The sequence below is a fragment of the Vigna unguiculata genome, chromosome 10 (assembly GCF_037176805.1).
Source record: "Vigna unguiculata cultivar grain cowpea cultivar isolate G323 ecotype 2 chromosome 10, ASM3717680v1, whole genome shotgun sequence".
NCBI lineage: Eukaryota > Viridiplantae > Streptophyta > Magnoliopsida > Fabales > Fabaceae > Vigna > Vigna unguiculata.
The window spans coordinates 8,986,122-9,008,187 of NC_140801.1; the positions used below are offsets into that span (position 1 = coordinate 8,986,122).

The 22,066-nt window shown below is 34.8% G+C and overlaps 1 protein-coding gene across 1 annotated transcript; it reads left to right on the forward strand.

The window, feature by feature from the left end:
- The first annotated feature begins 10,125 nt into the window (after nucleotides 1–10,125).
- Nucleotides 10,126–10,596, forward strand: LOC114165190 (uncharacterized). The gene has a single exon (XM_028049853.2). The coding sequence runs from the start codon at nucleotides 10,126–10,128 to the stop codon at nucleotides 10,594–10,596; it is 471 nt and encodes a 156-aa protein (XP_027905654.2).
- The last annotated feature ends 11,470 nt before the right edge of the window (nucleotides 10,597–22,066 follow it).

The window sequence follows — 22,066 nt, forward strand, 5'->3', positions numbered from 1 at the left end:
ATAAGGCACAAAGGGAGATGCGTATTCCTATAATTCCTATTTTTTTTTGTTTTTATTATTTTTATTTGTATTTCATTCTTTGTGTTTTTCTTTTTGGGTTGTAATAAGTTATGTAACTTATTCATAACATCATGTAGTCTGTAATTTTCTTTTTCTTGTACATTTTCATTGTACTCATTCTAGGTAAAAAATTATAAAGTTGTGTCATTTCCTTGGAGAAGAATGGAAATTAATAGGGAATCTGGAGTTGGAGAACATTCTGGTTCAGAGTCACTTAAAAATAAGCAGTCAATTAAAGCAAAAGAAGACAACTTGACTTATCTCCGAGAGTTGGTGGGGAAGATGAAGACTATCTAAAGGAACAGTTTTCGAAGGAAATATGGGAATTTACTGAATCTTCTAGAGATTGATACTCATCTTCCAAATATTACTGCTTTGGTCCAATACTATGATCTGCCACTTTGGTGCTTCACCTTCAAGGATTTTCAATTAGTGTCGACAGTAGAGGAATTTGGGGATATTCTAGACCTACCATTAGAAGGCAAAGTTCCTTACAAGATTACAACGCAAAATACATATGTTTCGACACTAGCAAGAATCTTGAAAGTACACCTTGCAGAGTTAGAAGGCAAAATGATTACAAAGGGAACCGTCAAAGGCATTCCTCAAGGGTTGCTAGAAGGGCATCTGCGCCAATTGGCTGACAAAGACATGGGGGAAACCTTCATGGATGTTCTGGCGCTTATTCTTTATGGCGTTATGATTTTCCCAAGCATCGACAATTTTGTTGATTTCTCAGCGATTAACGTTTTCATAGCATATGAAATCAATGCAGAAAATCCAGTCACAACCATCTTAGCTTATGTTTATAGGAATTTGAATATGTGTTATTAATATAAGAAGAAGAAGTTTTCATGTTGCTTGCCAGTATTGTATAAATGGTTTATTTCTCCTGTCAGTCAAAATTACAAGCCAACTGCTAAAGGAGCACAAGAATGGGTGTGTTTTTTTTGCTAAATTACATAATGGAATGATCAAACGAAAGGTGTCCTGGCAACATAGATCGTATATCATACATTGTGGGGAGTACCCAAATGTACCTCTTATAGGAACCAAATATTGTGTTAATTATAATCCAATATTAGCATAAAGACAATTTGGGTATCCTATACGAGGTGCACCAAATCCAGAATCTTTAGTTGCAATGTGGAATTGCTACGAAGAAGGGACATATAATTATTTACTCCAACGGATTAGAAGTGCTTAGGGCAGCGTGGTGCGTGCAGAAAAAGCCTCAAGGTCGTGGGTAGTAAATGAGAAGACGTCTTATCAACAATGGGTAATGAATAGGGTTAAAGTGGTGAAGCTATCGTTCAAACCAGTTGCCTTCATACCAGAACAACAAGATGTAGAGAGCGAGGAAGTAAAAGCCTTTAAGGAAGAAATAGAAAAGATGAAGCAGAAAAATGTTAAGCTTGTTAATGATCTTCAAAAAGCTTATCATGAATATGTAGATCTCAAACATGACAATGAAGTCAGGACCAGAGCTTGTGATGTATTGATAAAGAAGCAGAGAAAGGAAAGAAACCATCACTTCAAAGTACAACAGGATCTCGAAGCAGCTAATAAAGATCTAGCTTTTAGAGGCAAAGAGAAGAAAGCAATGACATTGTTTGAACGTGAGAAAATTGGATTATGTGAAGAATTGGAAAGAGACAAAAGGGAGGCATTAAACAAGCTGCATAATGCACAAGTTAGGATTAAGGAGATGGAACAACAGAAAGAAAAAATGACAACAACTTATAAGGCAAAGCTAGAAGAAGAGCATTGGTATAGAGCGAAGTTAGAAAATGACATACAATACAAGAACTGATAGTTTGAGAGACAGATGAAGGATACAATATCGACCTATGAAGCAAAAGTGGCTGAAGAGAGTTGGTACAGGGCAGAGTCGGAGGACAAAAATTAGAGATTGAGAAATGAATGTGATGAGTTAAAGGGAGCTGTAGAGCATTGGAAAAGATGTTTTTCAAAGTTAGCAGCTATGGCTAATGGAGCAATTGAACATGTACCCAAGATGTTAACTGATGCTGAGATTGCAATGCCTATATTCAATCCATCAAAAGCAATTGAAGATTTCCTTAGTTACTATAGGAAGCTAGTAGGGGAAATGAAGAACATAGTGGCTAGAGCTCGAAATTAATGATTATGCTTTCTTTTTGTTTCTTGTTATTATGAACTTCTGAAGGATCAAATGGGTAAGATCTTGGAGGCATTGAGGGCTATGAAGAGTTCAGGAGAAAGTTCAGCGGTTGATAGTGGTACTTCCTACCCTCCAAGCTTTCATCCTCATGTATCAAGTGGACATACAATTTACCCACCACATCATCAAGTGAGTCAAGGGACATCATCTCAAGCTTTTCCACCTTATGGCTTACCCCCAGGTTACACACCTCCAATAGCAGAGTATGTAGAGCAAGTTAAGAATCCGTTTTCTGGTGGTAATACAAGCATACCTATTTCACTACCTAATGAGCATTTCCAAGTGTCAACTGGGACGTTGATTTTAGGAACCAGGTATGCCCAGAGAAAATGTGGTTGGAATAACAACATATACAGATCCTAATGTATCGATTCCACCACATGTTTTAACTACAGGTGTGGGTTCACAAGAAAAGACATTGGCTCAAGTGATTTCATCGACTAAGAATAACAAGGGAAAGTTAGAGATATTGGAGGAGAGACTACGGGCTATTGAAGGGAATAAAAGTTATGGATTTGGTGATGTTGTCGGCTTATCTTTGGTCCCTGATGTGGTGATAAGCCCTAAATTTAAAGTGCCTGAGTTTGAGAAATATAGGGGAACTACGTGTCCAAGGAGCCATTTAACAATGTATTATCGAAAGATGGCTGGCCATACTCATGATGAGAAATTGTTTATCCACTTTTTCCAAGATAGCCTAGCTGGGGCAGTGCTGAATTGGTACATGCACCTTGAGCCAACTCATATTCATTCTTGGGTGGATCTAGTAGATGCTTTCATAAAGCAATATAAATTTAATATGGATACAATACTAGACAAAATACAATTACAAAATATGACAATGAAGAAAAATAAAACTTTCAAAGAGTATGCCTAGTGTTGGAGAGAGATAACTGCCTAGGTCGAGCCACCACTATATGATAAGGAGATGATTGCAATGTTTGTGAATACGCTACAGCCTCCGTTTTAAGAGCATATGATTGGGAATTGGAATATATCTTCTAATTTTGCAGACATCATTATTATTGGTGAAAGGATTGAGATCGAGATAAAAAATGGTAAAATTGCATATGGCTCGCCCGCGGATGCAAATACCAAAAAACCAAGTTTCAATCAAAGTAAGAAAAAAGAAGTAGAAGTTCATGTCGCATCCGTATGGGATAACCGCACACCTCTTAATTACCAAATATAGCCTGTTTCAAATAATTAGTTGCAACCTCAGAAAGCGGCTGTTAGTGATAGTAAGAACCTTGGTCAAAGAACCAATACAAGAAGGGAAAGGAAGTTTTTTCATTTTACTCCCATTCCTATGACATACACATAGTTTTTACCGATGCTTCTTCGTAAATCTTTTGTTGAAATTTGCCCAATGAAGCCACAACAACTTCCTTTTTCCAAAAATTATGATCCAAATGCTACATGTGACTACCATGGGGGAGCAAAGGGGCATTCGATTAAAAGGTGTATTCCTATCAAATACAAGGTTCAGTCTTTAATTGATTCAGGGTGGTTGACGTTCAAAGAAGATAAACCTAGTATTGAAGATAACCCTTTTGTCGGGGCATGAGAAAACTTCAACAAATGCTATTGAGGTAAGGGAGTAGAGGTTGGTAAGAAAAATGAGTGAAGTTCGAAGCTTATGAAATTCATCCTGGAAGCACTATTGGTGAAAGGGCTGGTAAAGGGCGAATATGATTCAAGTAATGCCTGTGCATTCCATCTGAGTGCCGAACATTCTATTGATGATTGTGTGGAGTTCAAGCTAAAGCTGCAAAATCTAGTTAATAATCATTTCTTGCAAGTTTTTCATGGAAAGAAGGATGAAGAGGTATTGGCACAAACTGATGAAGAGTCCCATTTAACCACGCCAGAACCTTTAGTGATTCATTTCACTAGACCTGCACCTTCTCTCATGGAACAAGGAAGGCAACCCATGGTGATAAAAACACCCTCATCTTTTCCTTATAAAAGTGACAGAGTTTTTCCATGGAAGTATGGAGTACATGAACTTTGTGAGGGACAACAAGTTGAGAACACTTCTATGCATGAAGGTCCAATTGTTGAAAATATATCAGGTCTTGGTGGGATAACAAGGAGTGGTCGTTTATTTACACCACCATATCTAAGGAAGGAAGGACGCTACAGAAGTAAAGTAAATGATGGAATTGAAAAAGAAAGAGATATTAAGAGGAAAGACGATAAAAGTTTAGGAAGAATGCAGAAAGGATAAACAAAAGGAAATATCAAATGAAGAGGCCTGTGAATTCTTGAAATTTATCCAACAAAGCGAATACAAGGTGGTGGAGCTGTTGAATCATATGTCGGCTCGAATTTCACTTTTAGAATTGCTCATGCATTCGACAGTTCACCGAAAATTACTAATGAAAATACCTAGTGGGGCTAATGTTGAGCAAAATATTTTGCGCATAAATTTGAAGGGATTGTTAACAATATTAGCATTAATGATTTCCTTACTTTTTCGGATGATGAGATACCCGTTGAAGGAAGAGGACACAATAAGGCTCTTCATGTATCTGTTAAATGTCTCGACCATGTTATAGCTCGTGTGTTGATTGATAATGGTTCTTCCCTAAATGTGATGCCTAAGGCGACGCTAGAGAAGTTATCATGTGATAAATTCCCTATGAAGCCAAGTACTATGATTGTGAGAGCTTTTGATGGTAGCAACAAATAAGTGATGGGAGAAATAGAATTGTCAGTTCAAGTTGGTCTGTGTGTATTTCAAATAACTTTTCAAGTAATGGACATCCTACCGGCGTATAGTTGTTTACTTGGTAGACTTTGGATTCATTCTGCAGGGGTGGTGCCTTCCACTTTACATCAAAAGTTGAAGTTTGTAATGGGGGATAAGATGGTAACAGTTGCGGGGGAAGAAGATTTTTTGGTGAGTAGTCCTTCATTTGCTCGATATATTGAAACAATAGAGGAAGCTCTTGAGACGACTTTTCAAGCTTTAGAGACTGTGGGGAATGCATATGTTGAACCATTTTAAATAAAGCCATATTTATCATATGCCTCTCTAATGATGGCAAGGTTTATGTTGACAAAAGGTTATGAATATGGAAAAGGCCTAGGCAAAGTTAGACAAGGACTGTAAGACCCGTGTAAATTTAATTAATTAAACAAATAAATAATTAATAAATGTAGGTAGTGGAAGCCTTTATGGCATTAAATATTGATTGATGTGATGTGAAAAAGTATTAACTCAAATGGTTGAGAGTACTTAATTGTGTGAGAGGACTTGGGTTCAAGTCCTAAGTATGCCATTCATGTGTTAATTAATTGACTTTTATTTATAATATGCTTGGTCATGTTGAGTGATAACATAATCTTAAAATTTTAAGAATTATCACGAAACATGAATGGGTTGTATGCTTGTGCATTGAATTAGCATTGGCATGGTGAAGGGTTCAAACCTTGGTAGAATCACATTAAACTTTCTTTTTGCAAAAAATAGTTTTTAGCATGAATGTGAAAGGGTAGAGAAAACCCTAGATGAATGGGCAGTCAAAAGGGGCTGGAAAAATAACCACCAATGGACCTTGAATGGCAACTAAGTTAGCTTAATGCCATTTTCGTTTTTCCTCCCATCATTGCTAATTAAGGTGCAATTTAGTGAGAATTAAAGGGGAGAGAGAGGGTTTATCCTAAGGCTGCCATAGGTACACTTGGAGAGAGAAAATCACAGTGCAAAGAGACGGAAGTGAGAGTTGAGAAGGAGTTCTGAAGGAGGAATCAAGCTAAGGCTGATTGGGACCAAGGACTCAAAGATTTACGCACTTGCAAGGAATCCAGGTTAGGGGTGCTGAACTCGTAATTCCATTGTCATTGGTTAATGAATGTTGTATGAAATGAATATGCATTATTTCTGATTGCCAATTATCTTGAGTTCTAGATTTCTGGAAAATTTTCAGAAATTGCCTGGCAGCTCATTCAAAGTCGCCAGGCGACACATGCAGTTTTGCCTGATTTTTTGGGCTCCTGATAGGAATCACTTGGCGATGAGCTTAGTGTCGCCAGGCGACGCAAACTACGCCACCTAGTTTTCTGGGTTGATCATGAACTGTCTGGCAATGAAGAATACTCGCTAGGCGACGCAAACATTTTGGTTTATTTTCGGGTTATGCATGTTCTGGGTTGATCTGGTTCGGTGGAAAAGGTGTGTTAAACACGAATGGACCAAAAGGAAGGGATTAACTGTGAAAAATCATGGTAGTGCGAGGGAATCAAATGAAATTGGCTATGAATGAATGTTAGGGTGGAGTAATTAGGTGTTTCGGGAATTGTATAACAATTGCGTAGTGAACTACAAACTTATTGGATCGAATTGTGGACTAAATCTATAATTGTGAACCTAAGTATATGGCCATGACATCTTGGGTGTATGATTAAAGTACTGGTGTGAATTGCAAAGAAGAAGGTGGGCGCAGGTGCTGGAAAAATCTGGTTTTTTCCCATAAATTGTATGCACCGCCTGGCGACGGTTCTTCTGCCACCAGGCGACACGTTTGGACAGGCAGCCAAGTGGTTTTGGCTCGTGATTGGTCTTTGGTGTGGTTATCTAGAATTTTAGGCACCTAATACTGTATCGGAGTAGGAGGCGTGGGAGGGGAGCCTTGCATGTGAGATGAATTAATAACTATGGGAAAGGGTACTAATGGGGATGTTAGGCACGTAAAAAACAAGATAGTATGTTAATTGTGATGTGGTTAAGAAATTGTTGGAATTGTAATTACGAACTTGTTGAGAGGTTAATTATAGTTTATATAGCATGGTTTATGTGAGTAAAGGTATGGGGATATAATGAGTTGCATCTTGTGTGAATAGAGGTATGAACTCAAGAGTGAGACTATGGATGTGTGAATGATGAATTCAGTCATAGGGTTATGACTGGATCATGGGGTGATAGTTGGATCTGTGTGTTAAGTGCTTATGGTTCAATAAACCTTTCTGTACATGTTGGAAACAAATAATAGGCGCGCTACTGGTATGGCGCCTGGCGATGTGAGCGAGCCGCTAGGCGATGGAAGCAGAAAATAGTGGCAGTGGCCACTAGAACCGCGTGACACCTATGGCATGGGAGGTTCCACCAGGCGGTGAGTGTTGGTAAAGATGTGTAAGGCGTGTGGCGCTTGGCGTGTTGCGATCTCCGCTAGGTGTTCTGGGGCTGCATCTTGTCTAGCGGCTTAGGAGCAACACCAGGCGATAATATAGTGGTAAAATCTTGGTTGTGTTTTGGAAGGGCTTGACCTACAAGGCTTAGGGCTATATCTGAAAGGTCAATTGCTGGAGTGTTCCTGGAGTTGTGACTTGGAACGTATTCTTGGAGTCGTGGCTCAGAATAGCGAGTGTTTATGCATGTGTTCTACAATTGATGGCTTGTAGGTTGGACAACAGTGATACCTTGAGATTATCGACCAAAGAAGTAGAACATGGATTACATGGTGGTGACCATGTGATATGAGACCAAAGGATGGAGTCCATTGATGTGTATGTTTTGTTATATAAATTGTTGCATATGTTTAATTTCTTTTAGTTCACCCTATCTACGTGTATTTGGCGATGATCGTGTACGCGGTACATGGGAGCAGATGATGTTGCAGGTGGTTCTGGTGGAGTGTAGATCCGGAGCATGGACTAGTTGGGGAACTTTGTGGCAGTGTTTCATCATTTTTATGAGTTTTGAGAATTTTCTTGTAATCATTAGAATTATAGAACTTGGCTTTATAATGAGACTGTTTTGATAATGTATTGTGTTTATAAAAAAATTGGATTTGAGTTGTTTTTTTTTGTGTAATAAAGTTTTAAATTCACGCGGTTTTGGGAAACGATTTATAATAAATGAAGTATTATTATTATGTTTCTATTTTGTTATTTAAAATTCATAATATCTGCATAGGATGTTACAATGACTAATATTTCCACTGAAAATTGTTGAGAACAAGAATAAATATGGCCTGGGGTACAAGCCTACTAAGGAGGAAAAAAGAAGACTAATGGAGGAAAAGAAAGAACGAAGCTTAGCTCACTTGCAAGGTCGGGAGCTGAGGGTAGCAAAAATCTCTATTTGTGACTTAAAGAGGAGCTTTCATAGTGCTGGATGGATCAATACTAGTCAAGTGGCAGTTGTTGAAGATGAACATGGGGAAGGAAGTTCCAGTTTGGTACAACCATGTCCTTCAGACATGTAGATCGATAATTGGAAAATCGTGAATTTACCCATGGTGTTTAAGTTCAATCAAATGTAATGGTTGTTTTTCTTTTTGTCTAGTTGTTCTTTTTGTTTTTTCTCCAAAACACACTATAGAATGTCTTTATGGACTGGTTCTATCTTTCTTTTTTCGTTCAATGTGATGTTCAGTTATGTTTGCTTTCATTACGTACTTTGTTTCTTTATTTATTTTCTTTTATAAATTCAAAATAATGCATATGTGACGATGAATATTTTGAAAATAATGATGTCAATATTCCTAATTTGGAGCACCTTATTGATAATATGGATGATGATCATGAAGACAATTTGGAACCTTCTTCTAAGTTGTTAAGGTTAGTGGAACAAGAAGACAGAGAAATAAAACCCTATCAAGAAATCATTGAAACACTTAATCTAGGAGATGAAAATGAGAAAAAGGATGTTAAAATTGGTAACAACATGAGTAAGGAGGTACGAGGAAAATTATGTTATTTGTTGAAAGAGTTCAGAGATGTGTTTGCTTGGTCATACCAAGATATGCCTGGGTTGGATAATGGTATAGTGCAACATAAACTTCCACTTAAAAAAGAATGTCCCCGGTTAAACAAAAATTAAGACGGATGAAAAGTGAAATGTCACTAAAGATTAAAGAAGAGGTGAAGAAGCAATTTGATGCAGGATTTTTGGTTGTAGCAAAATATCCTCAATGAGTGGCTAACATTGTCCTTGTACCAAAAAAGGATGGTAAAGTTCGAATGTGTGTTGATTATAGGGATTTGAATTGAGCTAGCCCTAAGGATAATTTTCCATTACCACATATTGACATCTTGGTAGATAATACTGCTAGATTTTCATTGTTCTCTTTCATGGATGGATTCTCGGGTTATAATCAGATTAAGATGGCACCGAAAGATATGAAAAAAACCACATTTATTACACTTTGGGGAACATTTTGTTATAAAGTGATGCCATTTGGACTTAAAAATGTTGGGGCAACTTATCAAAGAGCGATGGTGACTTTTTTTTTCATGATATGATGCATAGAGAAATTGAGGCTTATGTGGATGATATGATTGCTAAATCTGAATCAGAAGATGATCACATCGTTAATTTGAGAAAATTGTTTGAGAGGTTAAGGAAGTTTAAACTAAGATTGAATCTAGCTAAATGTACCTTTGCTGTAAAATCAGGAAATTGTTGGGTTTTATTGTCAGTGAAAAAGGTATTGAGGTTGACCTAGATAAGGTACGAGCAATAATGGAAATGTCAGTTCCAAATACTAAAAAAGAGGTGTGAGAGTTTTTAGGCAGATTGTTGCGTAAAAATCAAGTTGTGGAATGGAATGAAGATTGCCTAGCCGTCTTCGATAGAATCAAACAGTATTTGCAGGATCCTCCCTACTACGTCCGCTGGTATCGGGGAGGCCCCTCATTTTGTATTTAATTGTGTTGATGAATCGATGGGTTGTGTTTTAGGGCAGCATGATGAGACAGAGAAGAAAGAGCATGCCATTTATTATTTGAGTAAAAGGTTTACAGGTTGTGAACAAAGATATTCTATGTTGGAACGAACTTGTTGTGCATTAACATGGGCAGCACATCGTTTACGTTAGTATATGTTGAGTCACAGTACTTGGCTGACATGCAAGATGGACCCAATTAAGTATATTTTTGAAAAGTCTGCTCTCATTGGCAGATTGGCTCTGTGGCAAATGTTGCTATCAGAATATGATATAGTCTATGTGACTCAAAAAGCCGTTAAGGGAAGTGCTTTAGCAAAATATCTGGCTCAACAACCCATTGAAGATTATCAATCTATGCAACCTGACTTCCCAAATGAGGACATTCTTGCCCTATTTGGTGAAAAGGAGGGTGGCCATCATGAAAAGGCTTGGATATTACTATTTGATGGAGCATATAATGCACTTGGACATGGAATAAGGGCAATGCTCATTTTGCCAGAGAATCATTACATTTCGATGACAACAAGGTTGTGCTTTAGTTGTACCAATAATGTTGCAGAATACGAAGCATACACTATGGGTATTTTGGCAGCTATCAAGTCGAAGGTGAAGGTGTTGAAAGTCTATGGTCACTCGACATTGGTGGTTCATCAGTAAAAAGGGGAATGGGAGACTAGAGACCAAAAGTTAATCCCTTATCAAACATACATTAAAGGATTGATGGAGCATTTCGATTCCATTGAGTTCCATCACATTCCATGAGAGGATAATCAATTAGCTGATCCTTTGGCCACCTAGTCATAAATGTTTGAAATTAGTCAAGATTAGGAAATGCCGATGATCAAAATGAGGAGTTATGAACAACCGACGTACTGTTATTTTGTAGAAGAAGAATCAAATGGTAAGCCTTGGTATTTTGATATAAAGCACTATCTTAAAACCCGAGAATATCTTGAAACAACTTCTAAGAATGATAAAAGAACCCTGAGAAGGTTAGCTTCATGTTTTATTCTAAATGGGGATGTGTTGTATAAAAGCAATCATGACATGGTACTCCTCAGATGTGTCGATGCAAGAGAAGCAAGGTTGATATTGAAAGAAATTCATGAAGGGGCTTTCGGTACACACATGAATGGGCACTCTATGGCGAAAAAGATTTTGAGAGCTGGTTATTTTTTGTTGACTATGGAGAATGACTGTTACATACATGTGAAAAAATGTGAAAAATGTCAGACCTATGCAGATAACATTAATATAGCTCCTACAACCTTAAATGTTCTATCTACACCATGGCTATTTGCGATGTGGGGAATAGATGTTATTGGAGCCATAAAATCGAAGGCGTCAAATGGACATCGTTTCATTCTGGTTGCAATTGATTATTTCACCAAATGGGTGGAAGCAGCTTCTTATGCCAATGTGACCAAAAAAGTGGTAATGAAAAAGGAGTTGATATGTCGATATGGGCTGCCTAATAAAATTATCACTGATAATGCAACTAATCTGAATAATCAAATGATGAAAAAGTTATGTGAAGAATTCAAAATTCAACATCACAATTCGTCTCCTTATCGTTCGAAAATGAATGGGGTCGTTGAAGCTGCTAATAAGAATATAAAGAAGATTATGCAGAAAATGGTGATTACATATAAAGATTGGCATGAAATTCTTCCTTTTGCCCTACACGGATATCGTACGTCAATACTGACCTCAATTGGTGCAGTGCCTTTCTCTTTGGTATATGGGATGGAAGCAGTCTTCCTTTTGAGGTAGAAATCCCATCTCTAAGGGTGCTAATGGAAACTCGGTTACAAGAACCAGAATGGGTTCAAGCTAGATTTGATCAACTTAACTTAATTGAAGAAAAAAGGTTAATAGGAGCTTGTCATGGACAATTGTATCAGAGAAGGATGAAAAGGGCATTTCATAAAAAGGTTCGTCCTAGAGAGTTTCATGAAGGTGATATGGTCTTGAAAAAGATTTCGCCGATACAAAAAGATCACAAATGGAAATGGATTCCAAATTATGAAGGCCCATACGTAGTGAAGAAGGCATTTTCAGGCGACACGCTAGTTCTCACAAAAATGGATGGGGAAGAGTTACCTCTACCTATAAACTCAGATGTTGTAAAGAAGTTCTATGTGTAATGATCTAATAATGATTGGGAAATATTGACATTGTTTTTTATGGTTCATTATTATGCTTTATTGTAGTCAAGTTTAGATTGTTATTTCTTTGTAATTTTGTTTTACATTCTTTTGTAAGTGTCTTTTGTCATTACACTAAGCTTTTTGAAATAAAATACCATGGGTTTAAATCACAAAGTTCAAGTCATTCAGTATAGCCCAAAGTGGTTCTTGAAGGGTCTCATGGAAGTGAGCAAAATAAACAAGAAGATCACAAGTCAAAATTGTTTGACTATGCAATTGCAAATATAGTGCATCACTAGAAGAGGCAAAAGAAAGTGAAGAGAATTAATCAGAGGGAGGAGATAGGGTTTGTCTATGTCTTATGGCATTAAGGGTAGCAAATCAATACTTTCTATTTTGAAGCATTTACACTCATGTTGTTTGAATCCTCCAATTCATCAAGATTTCCCTAAGATAAAGGATTTGGCAAAGAAAAGAGAACATAAATAGTACGCTAGGGCACAATTTGATAATCTTGTTTGACTAAAAAGATTGTTCTGAGTAAGGTTAAAAAAAAGAAAAGACAAAAGAGATTTGGACACGCAAATAAAAATAAACAATGATATGTGTCTGATGCCATTTGTTTTTGTCACTAAGTTATCTCTCTGAAGAAAATGGGGCAGTCAAGTTTTAAAATGATGTGTGGCCATCTTTTCCTCATCCGAAAAAATGATGAAAAAAATATATTTCCATTGTACCCTCTTTGAGCCAAAAAATAATAATTCGTTTCCAAAATACCCCTGAATAAGGATCAACATGTCAAGAATTGCAAGGCTATTACACGGATTAAATTAAGTGAAAAAGCATTTCAATAGAAAAAGCCAAAAATTGAAAATATAAATAAAGTCATAAAGTAATAAATCTAAATGGCTGAAAAAAGAACTTGAGAAGGAAAAGTTGAGAATGAAGAGAAATTTAAAAGTTCAAGACCCTAGATGATAGTCGAGGTGATAATCTTGCAAATGATCTTTGTTACAAAATGTAAAAGCCAGTAATAATTTATTTGGGCCTCCCATATCTATTTCTTTCAAAACCCTTAAGCCTAGGCCACGTTACAAGCTAATAAAAGTCCACACTGATTGAAAAATGTCTGTCAGATTTTGTTCATGGGAATAACTTAGAAACAAAAAAAGAATTTGGTTTATGACACATCACTGAAAAAAAAGGAAAAGAGAGAAAAAATAAAAACTCAATCAGTTCTTAAATTTAGTCAAAAGTTTTAAAATGGGGCAATCCTTTTGATACAAGTTTTTCCATTGAAACACGTTATTGTAACAAAATTGAGTCAGTTGTGCAACATCTATCCATGGGTTCAAACATACATGAGGTGTATTGTGCATCAAAGAAGAGAATGTAAGGCATACAATGCTCTCATTACACGCAAAGATTTGCCTAATTCCTCGTGGTTCTGATATAGAGTGTAATGTGATAATGAGAAAAACAAATTTTGAGTAGGCATTGAAATTGATGATTGCAAAAGCAAATGATTATAGAGACATGTGTCTTCTTAAAAAAAATGATGAATGAATGAAAAAATGAAAAATGAAATGAAAAATGAGATGAAAAATGATGATGAAGAATGAATGATTGAGGATGAAAGGGAAAGAAAAATGAAAAGACAAAGGTTCTAGGTGATTCATGCATAACATGCATTCATATTGTCTAAACTAGGATATCATACATTCAATTACGTTTTTTATATCAAGGCACTCTCCGATGGAATGGTTATTGATTTCATATGTTTATATCAAGACCCTCTTCAATGGAATGGTGATTGATTTTCATGTGCTTTCATATCGAGACCCTCTGCAAGGCAATGGTTATCGATATTTCATATCAAGGCCCTCTCCGATGGAATGGTCATTATCAAGGCCTTCTCCGATGGAATGGTCATTAATTTCATATATTTATATCAAGACCCTCTTTGATGGAATGGTCATTGATTTCATATATTTATATCAAGACCCTCTTTGATGGAATGGTCATTGATTTCATATGTTTATATGAAGGCCCTCTCCGATGGAATGGTCATTGATTTTGTATGTTTATATCAAGGTCCTCCCCAATGGAATAGTCATTGATTTCATATGTTTATATAAAGACCCTCTCCGATGGAATAGTCATTGATTTTCTTAATGTTTGCGTTGATGTGGTTTCTTTTTAGCCCGAATGAAATTAGTGTGAGTAAAATAATATTTTTGTGTTTTAAAATAAAAAATAAAAAAGATAATTTCATTCTTTTAATTAATTAATAAAATTCAAAAATTCAAAAATTAAAAATTGAAAATAAAAATGGTTACAAGATTGGAGGGAACGATTTTTTATTCCTATCTCAACTTCTACTTCAACTCCTACTCATGACTTCAAATTTTCACATATTGACACATCAAGAAAAAAAAAACCAAGATCGCTCATCGTCAGACAAGATCGCTCATTTTTGGAGGTATCCTTTCCATTCACGAAATACCCTTCCATTTACGAAACATGATCTTACAAACATCTTCTACCCTTGTTCACGGGACAACAATAATGAACGAGTGGAGCAGAAAATTCAGAATTACAACAAATGATATAAACAACATTCAGAACCAAGAACAGGGGATAACAGTGATAGAAACACAAAACTGAGACATAAAATAAGGTATGCAATCTTAAAATTTTGCTACGATTCATTGCTCATTTTATTATTGTTGTGTGTTAATGGTATAAATTGTAAAATTCTTCATCTGATGCTGCTTGAAATCACTAATCATTCAATTAAAACTGGAATATTGATAAAATAAAGGAGAATTGGATTTAAGTAATTTGAAATAAAAGAGAAATAGAAAGGAGCCGATTTGTCGCTACCAAATAGGGATTCGGTAGTGAACATTGACATTGCGAGAAATGTTGGAGGCAGTTTGAGTTGGTGTTGGAGTAACTTGGGGTCCAGTTAGAGAAGTGAAGTTCTTGCACGAGAGAAAAGACTATTGTAGTGGCTCTATTCAGTCGTTGATGGTGGTTGTGATGGCAAACGACAGTGATTTTGGTGGTCCGAAGAAGACACGAGCAGAGGAAATGGTGCGACGGTGTTTCGCACAACTCTAAGTGGTGGTGTAGTGGCGAGCAGCGCCAGTGCCGACGTTGACAAAACTCTAAGAGTGGTCACCGTCACCGTTGGCGGCTTTGCCGCGAGCATGGTTGTGTTTTGAATGGTGGTCGCATATGATGGTGTGGTGGCGTAGATGGTTGTTGATGTCTCGTAAGCAGTGTCGTCGACGGGCTCGTACGGGATGGGTAGCGTTGGTGCTTGCGTAGTGGCCGTTAGCGGAAGGAAGAAGATGAAGTTTGGGGTGTTAAGTTTTATTTTACCTTATATACCTGCGTTTTCACTAAGCACACACATATAAATGTTTTGGGTGTATAATTGACCGTTCGCGTCACACGACACTCATTTTCAAATATACGAATATAAAAAATGTTTTTCTTTATGTTAACTCGGCAGCACGCGTCACATTACACTCATTTTCAAAAAATATCAAAAGACAACTTTCAAAAATTAAATAATTTAATCAAACCTTTTTTATAAAGAACTACGTAGTCTTGATTTCTCATTTTTAATGAGAATACAAAGGACCAAGGTTTTAATCCTTGTCGGGTCCCTTTTACTCAAAACATATGTTTGTTCAATATTTTCTTATTTTTGGGAAAAATAAATATTGTAAAATAAACACATCTCTTTTGCAAATTTAATTAAAGGTACCGCCTTTGGGAGGGCGCTATAGGGTGCTAATACCTTCCTTACGCGTAACTGACTCCAAGACCCTAAATTTGGTTTTCGCGGACTTTATTTTATCTTAATGGTTTTCCATAATTTTCCAGAATAAACTATAGTGGCGAGTTCAAATTAATTTTATTTTTAAGTTTGTCGTCCCGTCGTGATTTAGGTTGTGACAATTTCCATATCTTTGATATTTACAAAATATTTGACAAATAAAATCCAAATACTAATCTTTTATAAAGTTATTAAGTAAATCCTTAATTATTTAAAAAGATAATAACAAACATATCAATAAAAGATAAAAATAAATATAATAAAAAATATGATAATGCCAATTATCAATTTCACTAATCAAACACAAATTACGAGTACATAAACTCACTACAAGAATGTAGGTTTTTTTTCGTCGACCAAAATCGGACGCCATTAGTGCAAAATCGACGAAAAGAGGATGATCTCATCGGTCCAGCGACGACAATATGGGTCATGCCCATTTCCTAGATGCAAAGCTCATTTGCGTCGGCCAAATGGGGACGAACATTTGCTGCTTGTTTATCGTCGGCTCAATCGACGAAAACACATAAAAAATATAATAATAAGTTCGTATGCGTGGGTCAAGCCCACGAACACCTAAAAAATTTTCAAAATTTTGTGTGGGCTAAGCCCACGAATAATTCTCTATGCGTAGGCAAAGCCCACGAATGATTGAAATAAAATATCTAAAATAGAGGGCTTTGCGTGGGTTTAGCCGACGTAAACAATTTTCCTTATAATTGTTGGTGTGGGCTTAGCCCATGCCAATGTTTATTTCCAAACACATCGCAAAATCTACATCCAACAATACCAAAACCTGCATCCAGACACAATTCAAACAATAATTTAGGATATCATTTGATTCATTTAGAAGCGAAATTACAAACACAAAATTAAGTAAATTGTGACTTTAATTAGATCAAATTACAGTCGCACAAAAATCTACAAGTCTAAAATCCAAAGAAGACAAGTCCACCTAAAAAGCTTATTCTAAAAACCTAATTTAGATCTTATAACCAAAAAATTACTCAATCAATAGGAATTCAATCAACAATGTAGTGAAGTTCAATCAACAAGAGTACAATCACTAACCTGGATGCTTCAAAAATATGCTGGGTTCGAACAAAAATCCCTAAACCACGCTTACAAAAATCCCTAAATCTGCGAGGAAGCTCGTCGACGCACCCTTTCTCGCCCAAGCCTCCACGCTCGTCACGACATTCGTCTTGCGAGAGCAACTCGCATCGTAACAGAACCTCGCCTCCTCGCAGCAGGTGGCGTCTTTAAAGAAGCTAGCCTCATTGGAGTATTGTTCTTGTCGCCCACTTGCCTCGATGGAGTTTCACCACTCATGGAAAAAAACGCATGCCACAGAGAATGAGGGAAATGTCGAGACTGACTCGAGGGAAGGGGAAAGCGAAAGGGGGAAAAGTGAAATCTGATGTTTTTCCCCTATACTTCAACCTAAAGTTTAATTTTTTTTATCTCAACAGTGTATGCGTGGGCCAGCCGACGCAAACAATTTAATTTGTTATGCGTGGGCCATCCGACGCAACTTATTGGTTGATTTGCATTGGCCAAACCGACGAGAATCTAAAATTAATATTTTTTTCATTTCTACGAATAAATAATTTTTGTTTCTAAATAACTTTTTGGTTACCTCGGTTTTGCGTGGGTCTGGCTGTCGTATTTTGCGTCCTACACTGATCCAACGCCATAATTTCGATACTAAAACCGCGCATTCTTGTAGTGACTTCTTCAGTTACAACGAGTACATAAATCTCTCCATTTTACCATTCTCAATCTCCATATGAGATTAGGAGTTCACTAGAAAATAGAAAAAGTCACCGACAACACAATTTAAGCTCATTTGGAAAAGCTTCACGGTATGAATAATTACATAAACTTTCTTTCAACCCCAAAAGACCAAAAAGTATATAAAACTAAAGATGTATTGGAGGTTGTATTTTAAATCTTGAACTCATTCTCTTTTTGTATAGATTTAGAGAATTTGATTATTGTTTCTATATATCGTAGTCTCGGATCATGCAATATATTCATGTAGAGATTTTGTTCTTTATCATTCGACTTGATGATAGAGAACGCTTATTTTAGAAAGATATGATTATATCTTCTCAACCTTCATGAATAACTCTATTAAAGAAAACTTTTCAAATAAAATGTGTAGATATAGATAATTAAGTATAATAAAGTGTAATCGTATAGAACTATTTGTTTCCACAATTAATCTTTAGAGACATTGGTTGATTTAATTTGAAAAATAAATTTTCCATTAAAAGTAATTTTAACTTGGTTTTTAATCCATTTATCATTAAGGCGACATCTAAAGAACTATTAAATGAGATCCATTTATCATTAAGGCCATATCTAAAGATTAATTATTCTAATAATCCATTTATTAATTATATGTTTGAATCCAAATATATATACCATTCTAGAAATCATCATTTAAATAATATTTTTATGATTAATCATGAGTTGAAAACCAAGTTACTGGTAGTTGTTGTTAAAGAATCCATATTTTTTACCTTAACATGGTAAGTACACTAAAAAGAAATTGCTTTCATTTCTTTATAACATGCTATTTTAATCATCTTTCTTCTAGGAGAAAGAACTGTTTCATCTGACACATATTGTTGAAGTTTTCAAGAAAACTTATTTATGATAGGGTAACAGTCACTTTGTGGATGAATGATATAGCAAACACATGTGAATTTGGTATTTTTTTATGTTATTTCTTTTATTATAACATGTACTATATATGTGATATAATTTATATTATTGAATAATAAGAGGAATTTGAGAGGACATTTATGTAAGTTAGATCAAAGAGTACATCTTATATGTTACACCATCATAATCATCCCTACTAGAGCCTATAGAGGAAAGAAAATAAGAACTAAAAGTTGGATTTTTACTACAAGTAGAAAGTAAAAAGGTTGAATATATGAGGTTGGAGGGCTCACATATACTTTCAAATATGGGGATAGACTCACATATCATGGAGGTTTAAGATGATTTCCAAGAGATTGTTCAGCTAAAAGAACAAGTCCAACATTATAGGAAGGATGGTGAGAGATTAAGTCATTAATTACAATAACTTATTAGTTTTGTCCTCCATTTCCTTCCAACATATGCACAAACCCCATTTCAACAAACAACAAAATCCACATGAACAAGGCTAACATGGAGATATTGATTACTCCAACTATAAAAAGTTTAAACATTTTCAAACTGGACTTCTTTTGAATTATTTTTTCAACTTTAATGATTATGTATTTTGTTTGGATCATTTAATTTGCATTTTAAAACATCTAGATTATGTTTGAATTAGATTTGGATTAAGTTAGTACTTGATTTAAAATATGTGTTTTTGGTACTTAATTTGGGTTACTCTTCTTAGAAATTCATTTTAGATTATGTGTTGTTAGAACTTGATTTAGATTATATGAGGTTAGTTCTTGACTTGAATTATATGTTAAAAGAACTTAATTTTACATTGTGTTATTAGAATTTAATTTGGATTTTTATTAGAACATGATTGGATTATGTGTCGTTAGAACTTAATTTTGTTTATATTCTTTTAGAACTTCAATTTTATTTTTTATTGTTAGAACTTGATTTGGTTATGACTTTATGTTATTTTAGTTATGGGATCTCCATGAATAATGCAATTTGGTCTCATTAAGCGGATAATGTTCAATCTCCCAAGTTTATCTCTAGAAAAACTGAAATAGTGGCATCAGAGTCAATGACTTATTTGAGTGATGGGCTTAAATGAGAACAAACATGTCTCATTATAGTAAAAACCTAATATACACTTGAGAGAGAAAGAGTATTTCCAATAGTGGTATTAAAGCCAAGTTATTTGTCTTGTTATGGTATAAAGTCACATTAGAGGGACAAACTATTAGAAATCAATGAGTTGAAAGTATCACATTGATAACAAATGAGAAAGTTGAGTAACATATAAGAGTGACAAATCGGGTGAACCAATCTCGTTTTGGTTTGCCAAGTCGTTGGCCCTCTAAAAATGGGGTGGGAGAAGCTAAAAATCCTAACCCACCTTACCAAAGGGCTTGACTCACCAAAATTTTTTTTAAATTTATTTATTTATTTCTAATTTAATATTTTTAAAATTTGTTGCTTTATGTATTTTTATATATTAAATAAGTATTTTTTATGTTTTAAATAATTAATTAATATCTCTAATCGAATAAATTAAAATAATTATTATTTTTATACATTAAATTACTCTAATATAGTTAATAATTGAAACTTAATTTGTAAATGTTAATAATTTAAAGGGTTAAATATGTTTTTAGTTCCTAAATTTTAACACGAAAATGGAATTCATCTTTGTCCTAAATTTTTATACAATTTGGTCCTCAAACTTTAAAAATGAATGGCTGTAATCTTTATAACCCAATTATGTTAAAAAAAAATTGACTTGTCAAACAACGTTTTGAATTAGTGTTGGAATTGTTTACAACATTTGATACATTCTAGCTCAAATGTTAGTCTAGAATAAAATTTAACATGTAAAGAAAATTAACATCATTGGTTTAAAGGACTGTCCATTCATGTTTAAAATTTTGAAAATAAAAATTATTCTTACAAATCTGACTGTATATCCTGCAAAGACTCCAAATAGTCAAAGTCTTCAATTTCAAGGGGTACTCGTCCTCTTCCGTCCCAGTAAAGGTTGTGCCTACAAAAGACACTCCAACATTTAAGTTAGCTAAATGTGTTAAATAAAAATAAATTATTACAATGAATGTAACCAAATTACCTCGTGTAATGTGCTATAAATACCACATTCTATAGTTCATTGTTAATTGGCCAGGCCTGGTTCATGTGGATAATTACTTTGCTTAGTCTTTAATTAATTAACTCTGATAATGATGCTTTAATGATAATGCTAATTCATTCAACACAATCAACGTTTTTTATGAACTCGACTTTGGTCATTAAGTAGTCGGCCAAGTCATGAAGGTATACCCTTATGTTGTTGGGGCCGAGTATTACCAAGTAAAGGTGGCTAAGAGGTGCCTGATAAGTGGCGACCATCCTAAGATTTGCCTAGCGAGTAAGCAACCATCCTGGTGAGTTTACAACCATCCTGGTGAGTAAGCAACCATCTTGGTTAGTAGGCGACCATGCTAGTGAGTAGATGGTCATCTTGGTGATTAGACAGCCATCATGGTAAGTAAGCAACCATCTTAGTGAGTAGATGACCATGCTAGTGAGTAGGTGGCCATCCTGGTGAATAAGCAGCCGTCCTGGTAAGTATTCATGTTATGGGTTGAGTACATCTAAGCTAGGATGAGTGAGATATACTTCGACACATATTGTACAAATATATATTACAATTTTGAATAAAAACGAATTTCAATTTCACATTTATAATTATAAACTAAAAACATATTTAACATATTTTAAATTACAAAATTATTGTATATTTGCATATTCAAGTAATATAATAAAAAAAAATTATTATTTTTTATTTAAAAAAATAATACAGACTAGCGGGTTAATCTGTCTTATCTACCTCTTGCTTACTAATTTGGCGGAACAAGAGAAAAAAAAAAAAACTTACTAATTAAAAACCTCAACGCTTGCTAAATCAACCCGTAAATCAAGATTTGTTTTGGCACTCCTATAGTAGTATATATATGAAAAATAAACCTACAAACAGTGGTGGAGTATAATAGGAGTTCGGGTCATGGCCCCCAAAAATTTTGATTTTTTTTAATTTATGTAGTTAAATTTTTTAAAGTTTTTTATATTATGTATGCTCAAAATTTTTGATTTTTTTTTAATTTATATAATTAAAAATTTTGAAACTTTTTAAATTATGTATAGTATTTAAACTTTTTTAAATTATGTGTAATATATAAAAAATCAAATAAAATTAAATTGAATCTTTTTTTATTTGATTTATAAATCATAATATTTAATATTAAATGATAACAAAATTTGAAATGAAATATAATAAAAAATTAAAAAAAAATTATTAAAATATTTTTTAATTGTCTCGTGAGTTTGTTCTCATATTTTACTTTTACTGTTTTTTTTAAAGAGAAAAATAATTGTTGCCTCTACTGTTATCTCTTATATGTTC